Source organism: Canis lupus, chromosome 15 (genome assembly GCF_048164855.1).
Source record: "Canis lupus baileyi chromosome 15, mCanLup2.hap1, whole genome shotgun sequence".
NCBI lineage: Eukaryota > Metazoa > Chordata > Mammalia > Carnivora > Canidae > Canis > Canis lupus.
Window position 1 is genome coordinate 14657540 of NC_132852.1, and position 21926 is coordinate 14679465.

The 21926-nt window shown below is 44.2% G+C and overlaps 1 protein-coding gene across 6 annotated transcripts in view; it reads left to right on the plus strand.

Moving 5' to 3' along the window:
* The window catches only part of STOX2 (storkhead box 2), a 264144-nt gene that overhangs the window by 36547 nt on the left and 205671 nt on the right, over positions 1-21926 (plus strand). For 2 of the 6 annotated variants that reach the window (XM_072775919.1, XM_072775922.1), the window contains exon 1: positions 5117-5374. The exons of the other annotated variants lie outside the window; for them this stretch is intronic. In XM_072775919.1, the coding sequence (XP_072632020.1) occupies positions 5197-5374 (178 nt within the window). In that variant the 5' untranslated portion in view covers positions 5117-5196. Of the gene's footprint in view, positions 1-5116; positions 5375-21926 lie in introns of those variants that run through there. 6 annotated transcript variants of the gene reach the window in all.

Below are 21926 nucleotides of genomic sequence, written 5' to 3' on the forward strand. Positions count from 1 at the left end.
CACTCAGGATGTCATTGAAATACTATTTCCTGCCTGGATTCTTATACATTTGAATTTCATACACAGCGTGCAAACACAACAAGAGCCAATAGTGGTCCAATTATCTATTGCTTTGTAACCAATCATCTCAAAACTCTGTGATGAAAAATGGCTGCCACTTTATTATGCTCGCAATTCTGTGGGTTAGACATTCAGTCGGGCTCAGTGGGGATGGCTCACCTCTGCTACACTAAGTTGGAAGCTTTGGCTGCAGTGACTTAAATACCCAGAGATGTCTTGACTGGAGTTCAGTCTGGGGTCCTCGTTCTTCTGTATTTGGTGGTCAGCTGGGGCTAGAATGTCTCCTTTACTCACATAGGTCAAGTATCTGGTGCATGAGCTGGGATGGCGAGAATGGCTGGGCATTGGCTGACACTGCTCTCTCTCCATACCGTCTTCATGTGGCTAGCTCCAGCATTCTCACAACATGATGATCTAAGAGGAGTTGCACTTGTTCTATGGTGCCTGGCTTAGGACTGGTCCTCTGGACTCCTACTGCCGCAAGATTTTATTAAGTGGTTTGTGCAGATGTCATTTTTCCTGACATATTAATTGGTGCCTTAAACTTATTAGTCTAAATCCAACTACTACTGGATTAAGAGGTGGGAGTGAGAGCAGTGAGGCCAATAAGGTCTATGCCCAGAACTGGCACAGCATCAATTCAACTCTATTCTATTGGTCAAAGCAATCACAGGGTCTGGCCATAGTCAAAGAGGGAGAGAGAGAGAGAGAGAGAGACAGAGAGACTCTCCCTCTGGATGAAGGAGTGGCAAAGTCATATTACAGAATGCACATCCCTGGGCAATATCATGGCAGCAGCCGTCTTTAGAAAACACGGTCTGCCACCAACAGAAATTCCAAAGTGAAGGCCCTTGGACTGGTATGTACCTCCTGGAGTGATGATTGTCTGAGCTTCTGTTATATCCCAGTGGACAATCAGCAGTTGATAAGTCTGGACAAGAGAAAGTTTAGCAAAGCCCTCTTTCCCCACAAGAATGGCTGGCCGTTGACTGTAGGCAGTGGGGGGAAATGCTGACAAAGAAGTTCATTCCCAGGCTTTACGTCCTGCACAAAATATCACTCAGTCTCAAGCTTCAGGATTGAGACAACTAGGCAAGTGTTCTTCCCAGGGTGTTGGATTTGGTTTGGGAGTTTCTTGTCTGATTAATAGTCAAACACTTCTAGATTGTTTTTCTTACATGTTTTCAAGGAAATCAGTGTAAGTATTTCTTCTGAATGAAGTGACATTAGGTCTGTCTTGTGGGTTCTTGTTTCTTTTGGAGGCTGCAGTGAATGCTGAACAAACGGGTTCTGGAGTCATAGATCTGGTTGAAATTTTGGGTTGATCAGCTAGTAGTTTTTTTGACCTTGGAGAAATTACTGAATGTCTGTGAATAATTCAGTACTGAATACTGAATTATTATTACTGAATAATAACTGTTTGTCCTTATTGAATTTTCTAAGAATGAGGCATTTGATAAATGTTGAACACCTCTCCTTGGAAATTGACCAGGAAATTTTCATGGCATTTGGGTCAACATAAAGGTCCTGAATACCGAATCTAGGGAAGAAAGCAGTTCCCTACTGAGTAACATTTGCACCTTCAATCAGGGATAGGAGAGGGAAAAAGAGAGAGGAAGACTAAGGAAGAAAAGAAAGCTATATTCGTGGACAGATTTTGGCGAACTGATGTGGAGCAGGAACAATTGAGTTCATGGATAACTGGGAACTGAGGGTTGTTGAAAATGAAAATATGTTAGGCTACTTATCTCGAAGATATTATTGCCATTATATTTATCCTCTGAACAAAATCACAATAATATCAACATATATAAAAAGTTCTTACTACATTGCCTGGCATTTTGTGAGTAATCATAAAAGGCCATAATGATGATAATGAGGTTGATCATGTAGGTGATGACAGTGTCAAGGATCAATTAGGTAGCTCCTCATATTAATTCCACTGAGTTCTGATGGTATAGACTCTCACACAGCCCTACCTGTTCAGAGGATCAGTAGTATTGTGTGTGTGTGTGAGGAGCTTGCTATCAGTATGTGAGAGAGAGCACTTATAGTAGAAGTTTCCCTTTTAATGTTTCACATTATTACAAACATTGTAAAAATGGAAACTTTTCACTGGTTTATTTTATTTTGTATTTTTAAAAAGATTTTATTTATTTGAGAGAGAGAGAGAGAGAGACAGAGATAACGACAGAGAGTACGAGTGGGGAGGAGAGGGAAAAACAGTTCCACGCTGAGTGGGGAGCCTGATGCAGGGATGCATGGACTCTATCCCAGGACCCTGGGAAAATGACCTGAGCTGAAGGCTGACGCTTCATGGACTGAGCCACCCAGGCGCCCCCCATTGTTTCATTTTAGTTGTTGTGGTAGCTAGCTTCTAAGATGACCTCACATGATCCCTACCTCTTGGTCTTCATACCTTTGTGTAATCCCTTGCCCTTGGGGTTGGGGTTTGGCTTTAGTGAATCACTTCTAGCAAACAATGTAGCAGAGATGATGAGATGTCACCTCCAAAATTAGATTGTGATTTCTGAATTGGATGATCTGAGGAAAGCCATCTAGCATGTTGTTACCGTATGTAGATGTTCATATTGTTAGGAACAGAATGACTCTCCAGAGAGGGAGGGACTAAGTCCCTCAGTCCAACTACACTCAAGAAACTGAATCTGGCCAACAGCTTAGTGAGTGAGCTTAGCAGCAGGTCCACACCAAGCCTTCAGATAAGACTATAGCTCTGGCTTGACTGCAACTTTATGAGAGACTGAGCTAGAGGCATCCAGTTGAACTGTACCTGGATTCCTGACTCACAGAAAGTGTGAGATAATAAATGTTTTGTTTTTTTTTAAGCTGCTAAGTTTGGGGGTGATTTCTTGTGCCCCAATAGATACCTAAGATAAATGTTAAGTATCATTTATTCGAGAGGCACCATGGAAGGCCTTTTTTGGAAAATTTTATCTGCCAGTGGTTGGTCAGTTAAATGGAACAGGTATGAAAGCACTGGGGTTGAGCCTTGGAGACAACCGATCTAGGTTTAGATTTCAGTCCTATGGCTTCACGGACAGGGGAACCCTAGACAAATTACTTAATGTTCTTTTTGCCTCTTCCACAAAATAGGCATGGTCATATCTAACTCAAAGGGCTGTTGTAAGGATTTGCATTCTATGAGTGCTGATCAAATGCTACTCTATTATTATTATCAAGGGAGATTGCTGCCCAGAGAAGACAGTGACCCCTGGAGCTCCATGTGGAAAGAGTGTGCCCGTAGGACTTGTCCAGACATCTCAGGGCTGAACTCCTAAGCCCTGTGTTTGGGTAAAAGGGGCTTTCTTTTCACTGAGGCAAGGAGAGGGGAAGCTTGAGTTTTACCCTTCATTAAAACATGGCCCCTTGGGGGATCCCTGGGTGGCTCAGCGGTTTAGTGCCTGCCTTTGGCCCAGGGCACGATCTTGGAGTCCCCGGATAGAGTCCCGCGTCGGGCTCCCAGCATGGAGCCTGCTTCTCCCTCCTCCTGTGTCTCTGCCTCTCTCTCTCTCTGTCTGTCATAAATAAATACATAAATCTTAAAAAATATATATATATATAAAAAAAACCATGGCCCTTGGGCAGCCCTGGTGGCTCAGCGGTTTAGCACTGCCTTCAGCCCAGGGTGTGATCCTGGAGATCCGGGATCGAGTCCCACATCAGGCTCCCTGCATGGAGCCTGCTTCTCCCTTTACCTGTGTCTCTGCCTCTCTCTGTGTGTTTCTCATGAATAAATAAATAAAATCTTAAAAACAAAACAAAACAAAAACATGGCCCTAAGACCTTTCCTGTACAAGAGTAGCAGAAAATGGAAAGCCTGTTGTTTCAAAGCTCCAAGCAATCTTTCAAGAGGTAGTTTTTTGTGCATTCTAGCCAACATTCTTTATACTGGGAAAATCATTCCCGCGGAGCATTAACCCCTAATGCTTCTTCTGATAGTCATTGCTTTAGATACATGACAATATAGTTTTTCTCAGTGAAAAATGAGCAAGACACAATTTTGCGCAGAAACCTTAACGAAGAGTTTTTCTTTTTCTTTTAAAGCATGATTGTTACTTTTTCCTGGTAATATCTGTATCGTCTTCGTAAAGGGACTGTTGTGCATGTAACAGGGGGGGAATTACTGGGCTGCTTCTGTAGCCGGCCCACGGTGCGTGATGGAGATATGACAGGGGAGTTCCACAAGAGTTTGGGAGGAGGGGCTGATGACACATTTTCGAGGTTTGACTAAGTTTTTTAAAAAAGCCACTTCCAAGGGCCCATCAACCAGTCAGCTAATCCACTTGTTCCAGCAGGAGGTGGAGGGGGTGGGTGGAGCGTGGGGAGGAGCGACACTCTGCTCGGGAATCCCTGCCTTCCGAGTGTCGCCATGCCCCCCCCCACCCCCCCCCGCCCCGGGCTCCAGGTCTCCCCTGAGCCCTGCCACCTAAACACCTCCCTCACCGCCACCCCGCCCCGGCCTTCGGGGCCACCCCCACCACCTTCCACTTGGGCCTCCTGGAGACTTCTCTGGCCAAGTCCAACCAGGAGGGTGCCCCGGCCTCGGCGCGAAGTGCCCTCCTCCTCCCGCGTCTCCGCCCCCTGCCGGGGCCGCGGGGCGCCGAGGGAGGCGAGGGTGCCGCCGCTGGAGAATGAGCGCTGCCCGCCCGGCGGCCCGCGGCTGCAGGTAACTCGCGCCGGACCTCGGGCCGAGCGGGCGCCGCGCACCCTCCCCTTCCCGGCGCGGCGACCCCGGGGCGGCGCGGGGCGCCGGGGCGCGGGGGGGCGCGGGGGGGCGCGGGGTGCGCGGGGGGGCGCGGCCAGCCCGGGCGCGGGGGGGCACTAACGCTCCCCGCCTGCCGCGCAGCGACGTCCCGGCGGCTGTTCCCGGAGCGGCGGCGGCGGCGAGCGGGGCCCGGGCGGCGGGGGCGCCCGCGGCTTCGGAAGATGGAGAAGTTTCTGCAGATCGCGCCCCACTCCCTGGCCATCGTGCTGGGCCCGGCCGAGGGGCCGGCGGGGGAGCGGGCCGCCGCCGCCGCCGCCGCCGCCGCCCCGCCCGCGCCCCCCGCCCCGCCGCGCCAGCTCGCCCGGCACCACATCGGCTACGAGATCTTCGCCGACTTCAAAGCCGAGAACATGCAGCACTTCTGGAACAAGAGGGTCACGGCCGCGGTGGCCGAGACCTTCTTCCTGGGCTGGATCGACGAGCAGGTCCTGCTGATCCAGGGCAAGGAGGAGCACCTGGAGGCGCTGCGCGAGGGCTGGACGCGCCGGGCGCTGCGGCCGCCCTCGGGCTTCCACATCCGCTGCCTCGGTGAGTCCGGCTGCCGCGCCCGGGCCCCGGCCCCCCAACCCCCGCCCCCCACTCCCTGCCCCGGCCGCCTGCCTCCCCCGCGCGCCCCGCGCCGCCCTCCGCGCGCGAGCCCCGGCCGGGGGAGGGGCCGGCGGGCCTCCGCGGGCGCGGGATTGGGGAACTTCCTGGCACCCCAAACGGGGATTCGTACCTTTCCCCCCCCGCCTCCCCCCGCCGCGCGCCGGAGCCTCCCTGCGGCGCAGCCCTGCGCTCCTGCGGGGCGGTGCCTGCGGCCGGCAGGTAGGCGGCGGCGCTGGAGGCTCGGCGGCGGGGCTGCCCTTGGGCGCGCGGTCCCGAGGAGTCCGGAGAGGATCCCGGTCGCCTCCGGTAGCCGCGGGCCTTCGGGCGCTGCTGCCGCCCCCCCGCGCCCCGACCGCCTTCCGTGGCTCCCCGCCGTCGGCCCGGGGGGCGCGGCCCGGGGCTCGGGGCTCCGCGGGGTTCGCGCGCCCGCCGCTCGGCGCCAGGCGGACCTGCAGATTTCGTTTTGCTTCCAGTTACACCTTTCTAAGGTGCGCTTGAAGGGAAGAAGGGACACGAGGAAATTGGGGGGGGGGAGTCTGATCCTCAACAAAAGAAGGGGGTGTACGGGGCATAGGAGATGGTCGCTGCGCGCTTCCCGGGTTGCGTGACTTGCTGTCGATTTTCTTATTTTTATTTATTTATTTGTTTATTTAGTAATTGCACTCCTGTATTTTTTGTAAATGCACTCCTGTATTCTTCGTCCAGGTCGCATGTCTTGTTAGAATACACTTTTTAGTTTTGTGCCTTGGGCCCAGCGGGTAAAAGCGCATATAGTAAATAGCAGTGTTTAATGAAACGATTTCAAGAAAGAAAGCATTCTTTCTAAGTACCACGGCTTAAAAATTCTTTCATGACATTTTGGGAGGAGGTCAAAAGTTCAAACGCGAAAAGACTGTAAAGCCGCCTTTTTCGTTACCCGTTCCCGTTCCCGGTGTTGCCAGGCTGCCTTCCTCTGCCGGATTAGCTAATACCTGCTAATGTGTCTTCCTGTATGCCTGTCGCACATTTATAGCATTTAAAAAATTTAGTTGTATCTTGCCTGTTTTTGTATAGCAGAAATCTTTACAAAGCTTCCTTTGAATCGAGTAGACAATAAACCAGGAAGGCTTGCTTGCATCTTGTGTGTTTTGTAACCTGCGCTAAATTTCAAAAGGTGCTTTATTTATTTTTTTCTTTTTTACTTTACCAAAAACCTCAGTGGAGTACCTGTAATTAAGCTGCCTTAGTAAAGGGGCCAAGGTTAATGCCTCCGAGACTTGATCTGCTCTTGTAGGTAGGGCTGCAACACATCAGAAAGTAGGGATGTACGTAGTTATTTTTAATGCTCTGTATAGATAACAGCATTTTAATAGTTTACTTTTAAACTTGACTTCATTCCTGTTTTTCCCTTTTCATTTTCAAAAATCTCAAGCATGTAAAAGTAGCATAATTCAAAAATCTTGTATTGAATTCCCATGTGCCCATCGTCCATCTTTGAAATTTATCAGCACATGGCCAATCTGATTTCCCCTCTACCCTTGTCCTCCAAGCTAATGCCATTTTGACATCCCAGGCATTGTATCAATAGCATTTGATTTGTAAATGTTTCAGTTCACATTTTTAATTTTTTTTTTCATCTAGGCAGAATTTGTAAAATCGTAGGATTTGAGAACCTGTTACATATTAACCAAAGAGAAATATTCTGGCAGTTTGAAAGGTTCCAAATTGCTGTAGTTGATTGACTCTTGCCCTGATCCGGCTGATTAGCTAGAGTCGTCTCAAGCTGACTGGTAGCTGGTGGGGGCAGCAGCTGCATTGCTCAGCTCAGCCCGGAACTCAGTACCATGATGGGAAGCAAAGACACCGCCTCTTGAAACAGAAGCATCAGATAAAGGAGCAGGAGTGGTGCCTGCTGGGATCCAAGTGGTCACTTTCTTTTGAACTGCTTTGGGGGTTCAGAATTTCTACTGGAATTCCAATTGTGCTTCAGTAATGACCGTAAAATGCTAAATTATTGGCGAGAGTTTATCTACTAATTCTCTGTGGGAACCTCCGTTTCTGCTGCAGGCTCTGGTGTCTGCTCTATCAAAGGTGCAAGCAATTCCAAATTACTTTTGCCTGTAATTCCAAAAGTATGTGGTTCTAACCAACTGTAAAACTTCAGGTGAGCGTTGGGCAATGAGGAGGTGATAATGGATCCAACAAAATGAAGCAAAATAAGCAAGTCAAAGGAGAAGTTTTGATTTGGAATAGTCAGATTCACTCCTTAGAAATTATCTTCTCTGGGCATGTAGCAAAAAGCTTAGGCTTTGGATTTCCAGGATCCTTAGATGGGACATGTGTGTTCGGGAAACTAGGAACATTTCAAATTTGTGCTGTAGATTTTGAGTAAATCCCATATGTGTCTATTGAGTGCGTACTAGTTCCAGTCTCTGTGTCTCTCCTGAGATTGTAAAGACTGGTGAGGTGTGCAGTCTTTCTTGGGAGACTCCCACAAAACTGGGAAGTGCTTTGAAAAGGGAGCAAGGAGCAGGTCTTTCTGCCTTGTGAGCTGGTAGAGAGGTTTCACAGAGATGAGACTTGAGCTAGACCTTGTGCAGGTGTGGGGTGCAAGGGGTTCCTTCAGAACAGGACAGCTTTCCTATGCAGGCAAGAGCATGAGCAGAGTTAGTAGATGTGAGGTTGCTCATGACATGTTTGGAAATGGGCTGGTTTGGGCGGCGGGGAGACGGATGTGATCCAACAGTGCAAAAGGAGGCTAGGCCCAGATGTAATGATTTAGAAGCCACTAGTAGCAGGGAGGGGGTGACATGATTTGATTGTTGATATACGGAGAATTCTGGGGCCAGTGGGAGTGGTGGATGGGACTGGGAGGGATTAGACCCAGGAGCTCTGGCTAAGTCCATAGACACAGTTGTGGGGATAGGTGATGGGAGCTGTATTTGAGTGGTCACACTCTAAGGTACATGCCATGGTCAAGGAGTATTTCCTTAAGATACCATTTTAGCTGGGTTGTGTCTGGAGGGCCTTCCCACAGACCTGTGTATGGAGTGCACATGCTCTTCCTGCTGGGGCTCATGGGGTTTTCCCACCTGCCAGCTGTAGTCAGATCAAGCAGTCAATGCCATAGGGTCCCTGACTTCACATCTCAGGGGGTATGGCATGGCTTGGTTCTCTGTCCCTGCCAGTGGTTCTTTATATGTTTCCACTTTATCCTTCAGTCTTCAAATACTTAGCACCAAATATGCTATATGCTTTTTAGACTTTAAATCAGAACTTCTGTTTTATATTATAAAATTGTTTAGAATTTATGGGCACCAAGATTTTATTCTATTTCAGTATCTTATTGGTTTTCTCAAAAGGAGTTGCTCTCTTGAAGTGGTTTCTTAAAATAAAACTTTAAGACAGAATTGAGGGGTTTGTGTGTGTGTGTGTGTGTTTTGTTCTTTGTTTTTTTTTTCTGTTTTTTTTTTTTTTGTTTTGTTTTGTTTTGTTATTGTTTTTGTTTTGAGAGGGAGGCAGGGAGGAGCAGAGGCAGAAGGAGAGAAAGAATCTTAAGTAGGCTTCATGCTGAGCGGGGAGCCCATTGCTGGGGGCTGGACGTTACCACCCTGAGATCAAGACCTGAGCTGAAACATAGAATCAGATGCTTAACTGAATGAGCCACGCAGGCGCTTTCAGGGCAGCCCCAGTGGCTCAGCGGTTTAGCGCCGCCTTCAGCCCAGGGCCTGATCCTGGAGACCCACATCAGGCTCCCAGCATGGAGCCTGCTTCTCCCTCTGCCTGTGTCTGTGTCTCTCATGAATAAATAAATAAAATCTTTAAAAAAAAAATTCTTTTTCTTTCTTTCTCCTTTCCTTTCCTTTTCTTTCCTTTCTTTCCTTTCTTTCTTTTCTAGAGGTGCCTGGCTGGCTCAGTTGGTAGAGCATGTGACTCTTGATCTTGGAGCCCTGAGTTTGAGCCCCAAGTTCGGGGTAGAGTTTATTTAAAAAACAACAGGGGCACCTGGGTGGCTTAGTTGGTTAAGTGACCACCTTTTGATTTTGGTTCAGGTCATGATGATCTTGGGGTTGTAGGATTGAGCCCCACATCAAGCCCCATGTTGGGCTCTGCACTCAGCACAGAGTCTCCTTGTCCTTCTCCCTCTGCTCCCTGCCACCCACCCCCGCTGCTCTTGCTCTTTCTCTCAAATAAATACATAAAACCTTTAAATAATAACAACCCCCAAAACAAACAAAAATGTATATTCTCCAAAAAAGTTTGTATATAATCCCCCAAAAGTTTATTTTGTTTATTTGAGTCAACTTAATATTAAATAATATTTGTAGACTGATGGTTGGGATTGATTAATGAGTGTTATGAAGTTTTTTGAATGAGAGGTACTGATTTATTCAACAACTGGAACTCCATCTGTTTTCTAGGATTTGTTCTGGGAACTGAAGTGGAAAACCCGTCAGACACAGTCCTTGTACTTTTGGAGGTTCCATTTTTTTTTTTTTTTTAAGATTTTATTTATTCATGAGAGACACAGAGGCAGAGACATAGGCAGAGGGAGAAGCAGACTTCTTGTGGGGAACCTGATGTGGGACTCAATCCTGGGACCCCAGGATCACGCTCTGAGCCAAAGGCAGACGCTCAACTGCTGAGCCACCCAGGCGTCCCTGGAGGTTCCATTCTAATGGGGCAACAGACATTTCGAAAACCAAAGACATGAGAATGTCACATAGTTACAAGTGCTGTAAAATTTATGCAGGTGATGGGATAAAGAGTGATGAGGAGAAATGGGATAATAGTCAACATTTATTGATCCTTTATTATTGTCTAAGTGCTTTATTTTTATTAACCAATTTTTTTAAGTTAACGTATAATATTGACACACAATGTTACATTAGTTTCAGGTGTACAACATAGGGATTCAACAAGTCTATATGTTTTGCCATGCTCATTACAAATGTAGCTGTTATCTATCACCATTCAACACTATTCCATCACCATTGACTATATTCGCCATGCTGTACCTCTCATCCCATATTCACTCCATAACTGCAGGCCTGTCTCCCTCTTTCCTCCATGCAGTTTGCTCTCCCCCCACTCTCCCAACCCCCTCACAACTGCTAGTTTGTTTTTGGTATTTATGCATCTGTTTCTACTTTTTACTTGTTTGTTAATTTGTTTTGTTGTTTAGATGCCACATATAAACGAAATAACATAGTCTTTTGCTTTCTCTTATTTCACTTAGCATATTATTAATGAATCTTTAAGACAGCCATCCTATTTAGGTATCATTATTTTACCCATTTTATAGATGAAGAAATTGAGGGACAGAAAAGCAATTACTTCTCCAAGGACACCTAGTTAGTAAGAGAAAGAGCTAGGATCTGGGTGCAGACAGTGAGTTTTGTTTTGTCTTGTCTTCTCTTTTCCTCTTCCCTACCCTTCCCTTCCCTTTGGTCAGGTTGTCCGGACCAAAATTTCCTTCCAATACACATACTCTCCCAACAATTTAGGGGACCAGATGGCTCAGTGGCAACTGGCTTGGCTGGAAGTGGCTACGTTCTTCTTTTCTCTTCAGTGACACAACAGAAAAGAGAAACCAGTGCCAGGGTCCAGGCTGTTGCCTTGTACCACTCTGTTTGAGCTTCCTTTGCACCAAACAGGTCGGTTCATTACTTTGTGTGGTGAAGAATCTTTCTGCAAGGCTTAGGCAAAGGACAGCAAATACTTCACTTTTTGCCCCCAAAGCTAGTGTCCTTCCCCACCAGTGTTTTGAGTGACTTCCCTGTCATAACATCTCATTTCACGTGGCACTTGACTGATGAGCAGTCTGCCAACAATGCAAGAGCACACGGAAATCAGCTTGACATGTTGGAGGAACGGAAAGAGCCAACGAGGCTGAGGCTTGTTGAGCCAGTGAAAGAATGGGAGGCAGGACAGGAGATGAGGTCAGAGGGGCTCTTGGCCTCCAGGTCATGTGGGGCCTCCTGGGATTTTATTCTGTGAAGACAAGGCATTGAGCATCCAATAAACACAGAGCACTGGATGGGGGTCTGTAGAATATCCAGAAAAGTTTCAGACATGGGCATCCCTCTCAGAGAACCTTACCTCTCCTATTAAAATCTCAGGATGAAGTCTAAACAGCAAACGATGATGCATGTCAAGTTTTATTAATTTCTGGATAGTCATAAAAATATTTTTATGGAATACCTCACTCTGGCTCAAAGATGTTTTCAGCCAAGGTGTGTCAGTTTCATTGTAATAAAGCATTTAGAATGAACTTTGGAGACTCCCAGGCTTGCTGTGATAACTGAGAGGCTTGGCAGATATTTGTAAATTTTATCTGGTAGGGCTTAATTCTGATCTTGAGCACATGTTTGTTTCCCTCTTGTATTAAGAGGTAAATTTTCCAGTTATCACCAAATTCTTTTTAAAAGCATAAGACTGAAAAATGTTTGTCTCTGTCTTTTGTGCTAGAGTGAAAGCACTCAGGTGTTTTGGGGTAAAAAACCCAGAGAGGTTTGTTGGATACAAACTACTTGCTACAAATAATTTTAAAGGTTTCATCCTGTGTACAGTATCTCCCACAAAGATGTATATGAGGTGGGCTTTACCATGGTCCTTTGGGGGTTGGAGATGTACTTGTGTCATTGTTCTCCTCATTTTATGCATTTGTAAAACAAGTTTTGAATCCTTCCATTCTGTATTATAGCTGTAGACATAACAATTGCAGACTTTTTTTGGTAACTTTTTAAATTAATAATCTGGTTTATCTGAATGAAGAGGTTAAACAGATGTCTTGATAAGGTACAAGCTGTGAATATAATCTAATATATAAGTATTACATATATGCACATATAGAAATAAATTTACCTTTTTTAAAAGATTTTATTTATCTATGTGAGAGGGCGCGGTGAGAGCACAGAGGGAGAGTGAGAGGGAGAAGCAGGCTCCCCGGTGAGCAAAGAGCCCAATGTGGTGCTCGATCCCAAGATCCTGAGACCATGACCTGAGCTAAAAGCAGAGGCTTAATGGACTGAGCCACCCAGGTGCCCTAAATAAATTTATCCTTAAGAAGATCCTGTGCGAAGAACTTTTTAATAAACTTGAATCACACTGGCATCAGAGGATGTTTAAAGCAGCTTTTGATTTTTTAATATCAATCCTTTTTTTTTTTTTTTTTTTTTTTTTTGGAGAGCGAGAAAGAGAGTGAATGAGCAGGTTGGAGGGAGGGGCAGAGGGAAAGAGAGAGAAGCCCAAGCAGGCTCCATGCCCATTGCAGAGACTGATGCGGGACTTGATTTCACGACCCTGAGATCATGACTGAGATGAATCTGGAGTCAGACGCCTGACTAAGTCACCCCAGGCGCCCCACAGTCAATCTCTCTTGATAAAGAACAGTAAATTAGGACACTGTCAAAAACCAGAATGAGAGGTATCTCTGAAGAATTTGATAAATAACTTAAGGTAAAGAGGATCCATCAGAGTCATTTTGGGGTGGAGATAATGGTAAATCCTCCTGGGAGGGCAGACCCAACTGATAAGAAAGTCCACAGGGTGGTGGTGGACACCACGTGGAACAGACTGGGCGTGAAGCTGTTCTTGTGATGTTAACAATATGAGAGCATACCTCCGTGCTGTCAGTTTAACTCTTAAAACACACAATAAAATTCCTCTATTTTTTCAAATTCTTGTGAAGGCCCTCAAATAGAATTTTCTAAAGTAAGAGCACATCTGTTGATGCAAAATGACTTGTCTCTGAAACCAGGATGTCCCCTTCTCCTTTCCCAATACCAAACACAAGGGGAGCGTATAAAGTCCCTCAATCTGCTGAATGCTGGCTGATTAGTAGTACGTCCAGAATAACCTTCTTCTCATGAATCTAGGGGTCCCTGGAGGCCCTAAAGGCTTACCAATGTCTTCAGGGGCTGTAGTACAATCTGGTGGTATTTCATCTTCTTCCCACCTGGGATTGCAGCAGCCCGTGTCCTCAGGCAGCCCAGGGTGCTGAGGGGCTGCTGGCTCGAAGCACAGCTGCCAGGCTTCTGCTTTGTTACTTCCTGGGGAAAGTTGCGGTCAGCATCCTCCTGTGTGCCAGCCTTCCTCCAGTGCTGGGTCAGATACCCTCCCTCTACTTTCCCTCCAGGGTTTAGGCAATTTTTCCTTTCACACCTTTGCAATAAAAGATTATGATTACATCTCTGCCTTTCTAGGTAGCGCCCCCCACCAAGATTTTTCTAGAAACCAAAGTTCCCCTTAGGTATCCATTGATAGGACAATAGAGCTCAGTACCTGCTCTTCTAAGGAACTTTATTTCAGAAATTCCAGGCTGACCCCTTCATGGTGGGAAAGGGGGAGAGCTGTCTACATATTTAACCCCTTGGAGGATTGATAGGATTCTCAAGATGAAGTTTTATTTCTTTGTAGATATTCCCAAACCTTTGGCTCTTGGCCCTTTAGGCTGTGTTCTGTTCATGGGGCGGTGGTGCAGTTCCAAGCCTGCTGTCAGCAGGACATTCCTACATGCTCACCCCAGAGAGCTGTAGGTGTTTGTGGCCACCCCTGCACCAATCCTTGGTTCCTTCCCTCTTTGACTTCGGCTTGATGCAGCTGTGCTTGATCCATAAAGTCTTGCCCCCTAGATTCTGATGACCCATCCTTTCCCCATGGGTTCCTTCTCGAATGGTCTTGCGCAGCGCAGGGTAGGGTGACTTGGAAAGCCTGCTGACTTTGGAGTTAATAAAGAATCTTAGGAGAGATGAATGGTTTGTTGTTACGGGGGATTTTGTGACCACAGTTTTCCTGGGTTGATCACTTTCCTTTCATCAGAGTCTGATTATTAATTTGTTAAAAAAAAATAAGAAAGAAGCTTTAAGTTTGTAACCGCGAAGTGCCGATGTAGAGCAAAGAAATCAGTACTTCAGAAACCATGTCTCTGAGCACTCCCAGGCAGTGGGGGTTATTCTAGCATCTTCTCCTCTTCCTGTATCTTTAATGTTTCCTCTTATACTGAAGAAGGAACATTCTAGAACACAATCTTTACGCCATATGCTCCTTCATTTTATTAAATGTGTACTGGTGCTACTCCAAGAGTTGGTCATATGGGTCAGGAATTATTCCAAGCACTTTGATACATTGTCTCCTTTAATCCTTATAGGGGTAATGATAACATTATTTCTATTTTGTAGAGGAGAAAACTGAGGTTCAGAGAGTAATCTTGCATGAGTAAGCAATCTCAAATTTCAACCCGCTAATCTGATTCCAGAGTCTGAGCTGTCAACCCATTTAAAACTGGTTGTCATTTCTCTCTCTCTCTTTTTAATGAGACCATTTTCATTTATTAAACTTTGGCTTTGTCAGGGGATCAGTGGAGCTCATAAAACCAAGTCCACAGAAGATGGAGTTGGAATTGATGTTCTCAGCAACTGTGAGGATCTCTAGATTGCCTTCCCAATCTAGAGACTGGGTAAGTAGGGACTGTTTGCATTGAGAGCGATGTGGAAGCCCTGGGTCTCTCCACCTCCAATAAAAGTCATAAAATCTTTTGTGTCTTTGGAGAAGAGGCTCACAGAGATTAAGACTACTATCAAAGACTTGAAAGGTTCAGGATGGAAATTTCTGTCTCAACGCCATTTAGCTCTGAAGTATGACAGGTGCAGAATGGCAGAGAATTGCAAGCTTAATGAAGTAATGACTAATATCATAGCTCCAGATCTGGACATGGTCTTGTTAGAATATATCAGTACAGCCGTTGGCACAGTGACCCACAACTGATAAATATGTAAAAGTTTCCAAATACCAAGTGGTATACATAAAAAATTTCCACAGACAAAATATGTACATACATACATAAACACACACACACATAATAATATTAAAACAAAATATGTGCATCCGTGATTTAAGAATGACATGCAGCATCTTTGCACTTTTCTTCAACAGCATCCTCTTCTCTCTCCACCAAAGATAATAATTATCCTGAAATTTCTGTTACTCCTTCATTTGATTTTGTTTTGTAAGTTTGCCAAATATGTGTTCATTCCTTTTTTGAACTTCATATGAGTGGCATCATACACCAAAACTGATAATCATTTCTGTAGGATGAAGGTTTTGGCTTTCTTCATTATCATTGAGAATTTTTTCTCTTGTACTGTAATTTCTTTTTTAAAAATTTCTTTTAAGATTTAATTTGTTTATTTGAGATAGAGGGCGGGGGGAAGAGAGAGGCATGATTCAGGGCAGAGGGAGAGGGAGAAGCAGACTCCCCACTGAGCAGGGAGCCTTACGTGGGGCTCTATCTTAGGACCCTGGGATCATGACCTGAGCCGAAGGCAGATGCTTAACTGACTGAGCCATTGAGGCACCCCAATCTTTTGGGTTTTGTCGTTGTCGTTTTTTTAGAGAGTGAGTGCATAATGGGGAGAGGGGCAAAGAGAGAAGGAGAGAGTGAATCTTAAGCAGACTCTCCATTGAGCCAAACGCAGGGCTCGATCTTATAACCCTGAGATCATGACCTGAGCTGAAACCAAGAGTCAGACGCTTAACCAACTGAGCCACCCAGATCCTCTTGTGAATTAACCAACTGAGCCCCAGATCCTCTTGTGAATTTTTTTAAATGTAGATTCCATGCCTAGCATTTTAGTCTTTTGTATCCTTCTGTTTTAATGTGTGTTTTATAAGCAAGATATAGTTAGAGTTTGAATTTTAACTCAGGGTGAAGAGTATTTGCCTTTTAGGTATATTGAACCATTAAACATGCTGTAGTAGCTGATACGTTTGGTCTTGTTTGGAACTTTTTTATTTATCTGGGAGGCCCTATAGTATCAGCTTCTTATAGATCATTTGCATTTTTTTATAAAGATTTTATTTATTTACTCATGAGAGACACAGAGAGAGAAAGGCAGAGACATAGGCAGAGGGAGAAGCAGGCTCCCCTGCAGGGAGCCTGATGCAGAGACTGGATCCCAGGACTCCAGGATCACACCATAGGCTAAAGGGAGGCACCCAACCACTGAGCCACCCAAGCATCCCAGATCATTTGCGTTGTGAGGAAATGGTGCAATGTTACTCTCAAGTGGTCACTGCCAGTTTTACAAATGAAGAATTAAGTACCATCTTTGGTGTTTTCCTTTTGACCTTGTCACTAGAGCAATGATTCGCAAACCTGATTATTCTATAGATAAGTGAGCCCCAAATTCTCCACCATGACAGAGAGAAAGAAAACCACAGCTGCTACCTTGCATTTCCCAGGAAGGAGCCAGTGTAGATGTGAGTTGGTAAAGCATTCCCTTCCTAGCCTCAGACAGTGTCAACATGGACTAGAGGCAGTTGAGGATGCTCCCACTTGACCAGGCTTCAAAGCGGGGAGAGAAGAGGGGAGTGCAGGGGGAGTGGCACCCATTTATTCTAAAGAGGCTACATCAGTGTCATTTGGAAACTGGACACTTTGTTTTATTTTTTTTTGTTCAGGCTGTGCAAGTGTCTTAGATTTAGCATTCAAAGGCAAAAAAGTGAGGGATGTTGGCATTGTTCTGGGTTAAACTGGCTCACAAAGCACACAGCACTCTCAGACAGTTCTGTAAAGAGATCTCCAGATGTTACAAGCAAGCACCAGCTCTTTGGTCCAGGCCCAACATATGGAGTGTCATGCTGTTCCTTTGGATGACAGTGTTCGTTGTTGTCCTTCTCCTCTGCTGTTTTAGATCTTCCATCTTTTTCATGTGGAAAGGGTTGATTTATATTTTAAACTACTTATGCCAAATCAAGGAATAAATAAAGACCAGAAAGAGAATAGAAGCTTCTTGTAACGGAGGCAAGTCTTCAGTTTGGAGAAGCCCACAAAGACAAAATCAGATGGAAATTGCTGATGGCATGCGCTCAGCCTGTATGGCTAATGATAAAAGGTTTATTGTACAGAAAAGTTTTAATCTGGTGATTTCCCCCCTACTTTCTTTGAAAAAGGAGCTCTTCTATATCTCTTTGGTTCTATGGAGAAAACAAGGCTCAGAAGACTCAAAAATGTCATTTTCTTAATATAATACCAGTTTCTTTTGTTCTGAAGTTGAGGATCACTCCTTATAAAATGACCAGCTTCCTTAAAGTCCAGCTGTAAGTAGCTATACTTGTGCTGAAAAATGTAACAGCAAATTTAATCAGCTAATTTGCATGTAATTTGAGTAAGTTATATTTTAAATTTATACGGACTCAAAATGATAAGTTGATAAAGTCACATTGTGCATAATACCTTTTAATGTGTGTAAACTTTTTAAATGGCGTTACAGATGAAAGAAAAAAGGGAGCTTTGCTGAAATAAGCATTATATTGCTTTCAATGATTTTTTACCCCCTCTCCCCCTGTTCCTTTAAAATTTCTGGAGATTTATTAGTAGAAGAGGGAGGGATCATTTTCATGCTAACAGAATGTGAATTGAAGTTATTTCTAAAGAGCAGTTTGATGTGAATTGGTGAGTTCACATAATTTCAGTGACTGGAAGTTGCCTTCTCTGTTAGAATGTAAATCCGTGTTGGCCCATCTGAGGGTCAAGAGTATGGTCTATTCAGAAAATGCTTTTACATTCATGGAGAGGGATTTAGAGTACATGCAATTGTGCCAGAGAGAATGTGAGTACTTTTCCCTAAGCCCTGACCCTGGGTGCTCAAAAGTTCTGATGATTTAAGCATGTGCACTCAAATGAGTGAATGCAGTCCTCTGTACTGCTAACATAGTATTGCTAACATATTTAATTTCCTGAGTAGGTGGGTCATTGTGCCAACTTTGTCCTCTTGCCAAAAAGATTACTCAGTCATTTCAATTAAGATACTGCCTCTCAAAAGTCACAAAAGTTGGCATGATCACCATTTATACAATCACATATTTTAAAAGGATTGGCATTTGTATCCTACTTGCTTATATTAGCAGTTCACTATGAATGTGTCTTTCCCATTAGATTGTAACTTCTTGGGATCCCTGGGTGGCGCAGCGGTTTGGCGCCTGCCTTTGGCCCAGGGCGCGATCCTGGAGACCCGGGATCGAATCCCACGTCGGGCTCCCGGTGCATGGAGCCTGCTTCTCCCTCTGCCTGTGTCTCTGCCTCTCTCTCTATCTGTGTGTGATTATCATAAATAAATAAAAATTAAAAAAAAAAAGATTGTAACTTCTTTGAGGGTGGAGACTATAAACTTCAGTATTTATTTCAAAAATTTTATTTATTTATTTGATGAGAGAGAGAGAAAGAGAAAGAGAGAGAAAGAACAAGCAGGGGGAGCTGTAGCAGGAGAGGGAGAAGCAGACTTCCACTGAGGAGCCTGATGCAGGGTTCGATCCCAGGACCCCAAGATCATGACCTCAACTAAAGGCAGAAGCTCAACAGACTGAGCCACCCAAGTGCCCCTAACCTTCAGTTTTTATGTCCTACTCCAATTCTCTATGTAATATGGATTTAGAAGTATAATATATGTATACTTATAGGTATAGTTAATGCTAACTGGCTGCTGGGGGCAATTTTTAAAGTACCATTTGATAAAATAGTTAAACAAGGAGGCCATTAGACAGGAGTAGCTTTAGTGCCTTTCTTTCTTTTTTTTTTTAGTATTTTTTTTATTTATTTATGATAGGCACGCAGTGAGAGAGAGAGAGAGAGAGGCAGAGACACAGGCAGAGGGAGAAGCAGGCTCCATGCACCGGGAGCCTGACATGGGATTCGATCCCGGGTCTCCAGGATTGCGCCCTGGGCCAAAGGCAGGCACCAAACCGCTGCGCCACCCAGGGATCCCCTTTAGTGCCTTTCATAGCCTGTGTAAACAGATTAAATCCAAAGTCATCTAGATTTTCTTAAATCTGAGAAAATGGAACTCAAGAACAACTATCATAACAGCTGAATAAATTTCCCAGAAATTTAAATTATAGCCAATTAAATAATTGTTTTGCTTTACTTCCCTGTCTTCTTTTTTTTTTAATTTTTAAGATTTTATTTATTTATTCATGAGAGACACAGAGAGAGAGAGGCAGAGACACAGGCAGAGGGAGAAGCAGGCTCCATGCAAGGAGCCTGATGTGGGACTTGATCCCTGGACTCCAGGATCACACCCTGAGCTGAAGGCAGATGCCCAACCGCTGAGCCACCCAGGCGTCCCTCCCCTGTCTTCTTTATAAATACTTCTGCTCTACTGGGGAGACCCTCAACTGGAATTGTTTGCTCAAGAAAATTTTTAAAAATTTAATGTGTCTCGGTTTATCTTTTTAGATATTTTAACACTGGGGAAAAATGACTCAGATCTGTTAAAGGCAAGATAAGTCTGAGAATCTTAATATATTGACAAAGGTAGTATAAATTGAAAAACACATTATTTGGGGAAAAGATCTTGTCAGTATGTAATGAAAAGCCATGTAAATATTCACAGTTTGATGTAGTAAACCTATTTTTAGAACTATTTTGAAGGTAGTAATCCAAACTACAGAGAGCTATATGTAGGAAGCTATGTATTATACAATTATTTATTATTTATTTATTTATTTATTTATTTATTTATTTATTTATTTATGATAGTCACACAGAGAGAGAGAGAGAGGCAGAGACACAGGCAGAGGGAGAAGCAGGCTCCATGCACTGGGAGTCCGACGTGGGATTCGATCCCGGGTGTCCAGGATCGCGCCCTGGGCCAAAGGCAGGCGCTAAACCGCTGTGCCAACCAGGGATCCCGCATTATACAATTTTTAAGAAAGATTGTGGAGCTCCTGGGTTGAGGAGCTCAGTTGGTTGAATGTCCTACTCTTGATTTCTGATCTCAGGGTCCTGAGATGGAGCCCCCTCCCCCCCCAAATCAGGCTCCTCTCTCAGCTTGGAGTCTGCTTGAGATTCTCTCTCTCCCTCTGCCCCTCCCCTTACTCTCACCTGCGCTCTAAATAAATAAATAAATAAATAAATAAATAAATAAATAAAATCTTTTAAAAAAAGGAAAGAAAGATTGTAAGTAACCTAAATATCATTAGTAGAGAGTAAATTATAGTTCTACATACTGGATGGATATACAGCTGTTCACATGTCTATGACGGTTATGGAACCACATGGAAAATGTCTATACTACATAGTTTATGTGAAATGCATGTGATGTTTCATAGCAGTATAAATCAGAACAAAATATCAAACAAGGTGCATAGGAAAAAATGGGGAAGAATAAGAAGTACTAGGTACTGAATAATGACTGTCTTATGGGCACAGTGCCAAGTATTTTCTCATTGAACTTTTATCTTTTTAATTTATTTTTTTAATATTTTATTTTTTTATTCATGAGAGACACAGACAGAGAGGCAGAGACATAGGCAGAGGAAGAAGCAGGCTCCCTGTGGGGCACCTGATGCAGGACTAGATCCCAGGACCCTGGGACTGTGACCAGAGCCGAAGGCAGATGCTCAACCACTGAATCACCCAGTTGTCCCCTCATTGAATTTTTATAAATGGCTTTTGATGCACCCGTTTTGTGGATGAGGGAACTGAGCTTTTGAGAGATTGGATAACCTTTCTCCACCATGTTAGTTGATGGAACCAGGTCTGGACCCAGGCCTGGGGGACCTAAAATCCCCCAGTGCTTGAAACTGGTGATTCCCAAAGTTGACTATGCATCAGAATAATTGTGAAACTTTAAATAACTAAATAAATTAATAAATTAATAAATACTGTATGGCTTCACCCCAGATCTCCTGGATCAGGATTACCAGCCAGACAGCCAGGAGCCTGTGTTTCTAATACACAAGGTGGGTTCTGTGACTGGTCCATGGCCAGCATTCAGGACCCCCTGCAGATTCCACTTGTTGTGTAAAAAAAATACAGTGAATATTAATTTGTGAATATAATAGTAGTTGAATTTAGGTAATGGGACTAAGGGTGATTTTATTTTTTCCCTCCATTTTTCCATGAGGCAGTGATGTTACTTTGAGTATAAACACTTAATGAAGATGATTGAATAAAATACTTCATTTAAAGAGTCTCCCATTTTGGGGGGAGGATATTATATGCTGATGCTTTTTAAAAGTCCATTCTGAAAGTGCATAACTGAGAAAAATGGGATGATGCCCAAAAGAGGTATAATTTTAGCAAGATACTATAAAATATATCAGTCTAATGATGTTTACAGTTAATAGCACATACTAAATTTCTTTGCATTGTAACAGTGCCTTAGAAAATATAACTTGGACTATAGATTTAAGAAAAGAAGTTGATGGTATATTAATTATATTTCAACTAAAAAAGAAAATAAATACATTACATAGTTAGACAAAACCCCAGAGAAACTGATCTATTTAGCATTTTGAAGAAAAAGAAGACTATGATCATGGAATATTTTTGTTGTCAAGCAAAGGGGAAAGAGTTCTTTTTCTCATAGTTGGGAGGAAGGGGTGTGAAATGAGATCATAATTACAGGAAATAATGGACTTTATTGTTAATGTACAACCACGTGACACTCGTGTTGGAGAGGTCAACACTGGGCCTTTTTCATCGAGTCTCTGTGACACTGTGAGCTGC